General features: G+C 46.2%; 1 protein-coding gene across 3 annotated transcripts in view; it reads right to left on the reverse strand.

The window, feature by feature from the left end:
* Positions 1–585, reverse strand: part of MYOCD (myocardin) — a 97,571-nt gene extending 96,986 nt beyond the window's left edge. The window contains exon 1 of one of the 3 annotated variants that reach the window (XM_081271517.1): positions 269–585. In XM_081271517.1, coding sequence (XP_081127643.1) covers positions 269–323 — 55 coding nt within the window. In that variant the 5' untranslated portion in view covers positions 324–585. The remainder of the gene's footprint in view (positions 1–268) is intronic. The other 2 variants (XM_081271516.1, XM_081271518.1) reach the window with 2 other exon arrangements.
* Positions 586–6,000: the final 5,415 nt, after the last annotated feature.

Below are 6,000 nucleotides of genomic sequence, written 5' to 3' on the forward strand. Positions count from 1 at the left end.
ATACAGACAAAATAATAAGAAAATAATAAGAGGATTGGCCTATTCACAAACAAAACCCACACTCAACAACTCAAAGCATTTGAAACTTAAAGACATTCAAGGCCCCCAAAGTCAAGTAAAATTCTTTGCTTCCAAAAATGTGCTGGGGGGGGGGGGGACAGAGTTGTCACCACGATAGGCTTTAGGCATTTATTGGAAAGCAGTTCTAGAATTAAGAATTGCAGAAGAGGAAAAGTTTGAGAAGGAATGCTAAGTGCCTTCGCCCTACCTGATCTGAACTTGCTTCTAATCAGCAAAGAATGCTCAGACCCCAGAAGTGTCATGTTGAATCTCTCAGCAAGCCGCTGGTCCCTGTGCCAGGCGCCCCCTGTTTTCCACCAGGAACAGGCTCCCGGGAGCCCAGCTGACCGCAGCTAACAACTCAGAATTCATCCAACTCTCTGTGAGCTCCCCTGGGTAGGAGTACGTACAGTGGCAGCCAGTGTCCCCAGGAAACTGGCGCCTCCCCCCTTCGCTGTGCGGGGCTAATTAACTCTTAGCCGGCAGGACCCTCCTCCTCCTCCTCCTCCTCCTCTGAGGTTGGCCAAGAGCTGCGGCATCCCAGGGTTCCTGGCTGATGTCATAGGCTGCCAGCGATTGCGGAGTATCACCACCACGCCTTTATGAAGGTCCCAAGTTTGTTATCTGATACTCTTTACTACTGACAGGCGCTCAGCCAATCAGGAGCGATGAGCGGGGCCTGGGGACCTGGAGCCGCCAGGGGTGTCTCGGCAGCTGGGTCTTAACTCTTTGCAGTGGGCTGAGCGGCCGTCCTGGCGCAGAGAGCAGGAGGCAGGGCCCGGGGGTCGTGAATCTCGGCCAGGGGACAGAGCTAAGGAGCTGAAGCCCCTAGGACAGAAGGAAGGGCTGCGACACCACGGGGCTTGCAGGTGGTGCGCAGTGCTGCTGCGCTAGGAGCTTCCCTGGCCCGGGGATGGCTGCCCCGCCTGGGCTTTCCCCGGGCTTCTCCGGTTTTCTGTCTGCGCGGAGGGACGCGCGGCTGGGATCTCCTGCCAGCAGCCTGTAAAGGCTGGGGGAAAGGATGTGAGCGCACACTGGGACAGTCACACTGGGCGCGTTGGAAATAAGCTGGACCCCTTCCTTGCAAAGAAGCAAAGTTTGCAACGGACTAGAGTGCCTACTTTCTTCTCTGTTGGAGGGGCTCAGAGCGCAGGAAAAGACCGTCCATCATACAATTCGCTGCTCCAATATCAGATCTGGATACATTTCCACGGAGAAAATGAAACATTTCTATCTTTTTTTTTTTTTAATGCTTTCTTTGGGGGACATATCTAACTCAGTGTGTCTGGAGATCCTACGGGGGACCCAATGCTCCCCGACCCTTCTCAGGACGGGGGAAGATATATGCCCTATTGGACACAGCAGGGTGGACTCAAGGAGGGAGGGGCTCCGGCTGGGCTTAGTTTGGAAGGGCTCCAAGGCTTTTCCAGAGAGCATCAAACACGGAGTTATTGAGCATCTAGAATGGTCCAAGTGGTATATGCTCAGCAATAATAATACAAAGACCCTGCTCTCAAGAATCAGACTTAGTGGTGGCATACAGAAATAAACACAGTGCGTTTCTTTTTTATATAATTAGGTTTTCATTCTTTTGCTACCTCATAAGCACGTGGTCCCCCAGGTATGACCTATTTACTTATTCCATACATGCTTACCTATGTCTCAGATCTCTGAATCCTTGAAAGACCAGTCAGTGATAGATGGAGACCTAATATGACAATAACTCATGAGGACAATCTCTTATTCCCTAAATCTGGCCTTTGTCCTCCCCCACTTCTTTTGTTGAAGACACATTCAGATGGTTAGACCTTTCGTTCACTCTTTGCATCTGACCAGGTCGTTGGTGTAAAAATAAGGTTTTCTGGAATAGGAAATTTTCTTCTGGATGTGTCAGAGAGGAGACGGAGTTGTTCCACCCAAGTTCTTCCGGGGAAGAGCGTCCTGGGTGGTGAGGCCAATTCACAGGCTGACGAAGTGTGTGGAAGCATCACAGTGATCATGCAACATTCTTACACGAAGTATGTGACTTTCCTATTTCTGTTGTAACGTTTCCATGAATTTAGTGGCTTAACGCAACACAAATTTATTGTCTTGCAGTTCTGCAGGTCAGACATCGGAAATGGGTCTCACTGGGTTGAGATCAAGGTGTTGGCAGCTGCATTACTTCCTTGAGGCTCTAGGGGACAATCCATTTTCTTTTCCTTTCCAGCTTCTAGAGGCCACCCACATTCTTTGGCGGGTAGCCCTTTTTTTTTTCCATCTTCAAAGCCAGTAATGTTGTGTCAAGTCCTGATCACATTTTAACATTCACTCCTGCCCCCAAATTCTTCACCCCTCCTCCACGTTAACTATACTATAAGGATAAATGCTATTGTAAGGTCAGCTGATTATCAACCTTCATTTCCTTCTACTACTTTAATTCTTCCTTTGCCATGTAATGTAGCATAATCACAGATGCCTGGAATTAGGATATGTGAACATGGGGCAGGTACCTTCTTCTGTATGAGACTTATTTTTTCTTCTCAGCATCTCCCTGTCCTCAGTCAAACCCTGGCCTCCCGGTGTCCAATGAGAAGAGGTAAAGCAGAGGGAGGTTTGGAAATGGAGGTGCCCAGAAGCCTAGGAGAAAGTTTTGAGAGGTGTGTCTCCCAGGGTGAGTACTCTGGAGAAAAGAGTTAAGTAAGATAAAGAATATTGTAAAATTGTCTTGAGGAGAGAAAACTATTTTGAGCAACATAAAAAAGAAAGAAAAGGGGGAAAAAATCTAAACAGATTTTTATCCTGAATGCTTTGGGGGCCGAGTAGAGATAATGGCAACTTGGCAGAGAATTATTTTTTTCAGTGAAAGTTGGAATGAAGTTAGCTGAAGCCAACATTGAATGTAAGGGTCTACATGACCTAGAAGAGCTGAGGGGAGGAAGCTGTTTTCTCTCTTTTGGGCTGCACGGGACTGGGAGGGGGATTGGGGAGGGAGGGAGAGAATGAGCCTGTGGGCATATGTATGTCTGTGGAGGAGTGTAGTTTCTTTTCTCTCTTCTTATTTTTTTTGGGGGAATGGGGGGGTGTTTGAGAAATACTGTAACCACAGTCCTCTTCAATTTTCCCATCAGAGTGTGGAGTTGCTGACATCTGTCCTCTGGGATTTTTTTTTCCCCAATAGCTTGGAATATCTATGGATATAAATATGCTCATATAGAAGCTCATCCTTTGCCCTCTTTAGTCAAGCATTTTTAAGATTATTTTTCAATTTTATTTTTTATTTTTTTTTTGGTAGAATTTGGAAAGGATGTTCCCCAAGAGAACAGAGTTCTCAAACTGCTACAATTCGGGCATAGCACCTGCTAATGCAGCCAGGCTCTGTCCTGCAATTGGACCACCTCAGGAGTATTTCTCCCAGGCCTTGCCATCGTGACCCTTCTCTTCTGGGGACTAGAGGGAGCCTTTGCTGTGGCACAGAGGACAGTCATGAGCCTCCAGTGTGTGGAGGATCTTCCTTTGAATCTGGATGCCCTGTACTCTGGAGTGAGTTTATCTAACACATGGCATTTTTTTTTTAATCTATAGAATGGAGATAGAATTATTTCCCAGAAGGGTTGGGAGGTTTCAATGGCATCATCCATTTGGAATGCCCAGAATAATTCTTCCTGGTGTGTCGTAGGCCCCTCTCTTAATTTCCCTTTTCTCAATCATTCATGAAGATTCCAGGCAAACCTATGTCCTTCCCCTTTGTTTGTGCCTTTTCCTTTTCTTCACTTTTAGTCATTTAAGGCTGCATAACAAATGACTGGCATTTCAGTCAAGGTACCATGTCCTTTACCCATAAAATGGTAAAGGAGCTGAGAAACTCCTATCACTTAGTGATGCTATAGCCCTCATGAATTTAGGGGGAAACAGAAAGAAAACTACTGTGCTGCTGCCAGTTGTGTAAACACAAGGCACTACAATGGTGCACAGGGTGTCAAGTTTGATAATGACAAGGGATCACACTACCAGGCTATTTACTATACTTTTATCGTTGTTTTAGTATGTCTTCCTTCTCCTTAAAAGAAAACATTTACCGTGAAGCAGAACTGCAGTATTATATACCAGCTGTCGTCTTGTACATCTCATGCTCAGTGTACCTTCCGTTTGAATCAAAAGGCCACACTGAATAATATCCCTACACCATCCAGGTTCCTTTAAGTACCTGCTCCAATGTTTTCACAATGATAAAAATTGACTAATTACACATTCATCAGAGCCTATCCCATTTTTAGGAGGTACATGAGTGTATCACATATTTAGCAGCTTAGAACAACACACACATTTGTCATCTCCCAGTGGGTGAGCTCGGGAGTCCAGCCATCGCTAATCTGGATTCTCTGCTCAGGGTCATCAAAGACTGTCATCAAAGTGTTGACTGGGGTTGGTGTGCCATGAGAGGCTCCGTGTTGTCCTCTGAGCTCAGTGTGTAGGTAGAATTCAGTTCCTGAAAGCTCTAGAACTTACAGTGACTTGCCTGTCCAAGGCCAGCAGGAGAAAGGTCTTTCTCTTGGGAAAACCAAAGACCCCCTTTTAAACAGTAGACACACCCATAATGATCTCCTTTTAAGATTAACTCAAAGTCATTTTATTAGGAAATTTAATATCATCTGCAAAACCCCTTCATCCTAGCCAAATAATGTAACCTGAACAGAATAGTGCCGTCTGTCACATTCGCCTGTCCCATTCTGATGGGAAGGAGACTGATCCCCAGGGAATATATAGCACATTGGGGGTGTATTCATTTAGAATTCTGACTTCCGTGGCTGTGGTCCTCAGCCTGCAATCGAAATGGGAGTGATTCTGTCTGTAGTCCAAAGCACAGCTCGGGGCAGGCAGGTTGAACTCTGACCCTTACAGACCTCCTTTCCTAAGCACAGCATGAAGTCAGCTGCTGGGTCACAGACAGGGCACAAGGTGGTGACTGGAGGGATGGCACACCTGTGATGGCCTGAGGACCTCCAGTTCCCTCACTGGGGATGTCCTTTCTTAGCCCAGTCCTCTCATCCCACCTAAAGTCGCCACCGTTTGCAGGGATCTGATGGTCTTCCTATCCTTAGGGCCTATTCCTGGGATCATCTGTCTATTTTCTTCTGTTTCTTTCACGTGTTTGGTGGATAAGCAATCTCAGGGGAGCATTTTTCCCTCTGTCATCTGCTCACTGAAAAAATGTGATTTAGGGATCTGTGGAAGTCACTTGGGCAAGTGCCCTGAAGGCACAGGTTTGCAAACTCCAACGAGTTGTGTGACAGGGACAGGTTTGCAAACTCCAACGAGTTGTGTGGGCCAGGGATAAGAGAAAATGTAAGGGGTTGGCATGCAGCAATATGGATCGCAGATGGCTTGTCCAAATGGGACAATCATGACCCAGCTCTGGGTAACCGTAGCTACACAGGAGGGAATACAGACCCTCGTTGCTGTACACTCCAACTGTTCAAAGAAACTGGAAATCCAGATTGTAATGTTGAACAAAATTGATTTTGAAATGTGAACAACAACAAAATGTTTTAATATATATTGGTCAACTCAAGAGTGACTGTACTGTAGGACTTGAGCCTTATAAGATTTGAGAACCCTTTAAAAATAAGTGCAAAATTATTCCCAAGTGACTATTTACCTAGAATGATAAATAAAATCACAACTAACTGCCGAATGGAAGATTCAGTTCCTTTATTCTAAGATCCTTCAGTCAATGGGGCAGAAATGGTCCTGCAGAAATGCTTCCTAAATTGCGTCCTGCCTTCTTCCCTTGTCCATCTGGAACTCTCCAAAACTCCCAGCTACTCCCAGCCCCCCGACAGGGCCCATGCAAGGTGGGGAGGAATCCTGAAGCTTAAATTTCATTAACTTCATAGTAAACCTGAGACGGGGGCCAATGGAACACAAAGACACGTCCCCCAAGTCTTCCAGGGAGTGAGA

The sequence above is a fragment of the Spermophilus citellus genome (genome assembly GCF_964194105.1).
Source record: "Spermophilus citellus genome assembly, chromosome: 17".
Taxonomy (NCBI): Eukaryota; Metazoa; Chordata; class Mammalia; order Rodentia; family Sciuridae; genus Spermophilus; species Spermophilus citellus.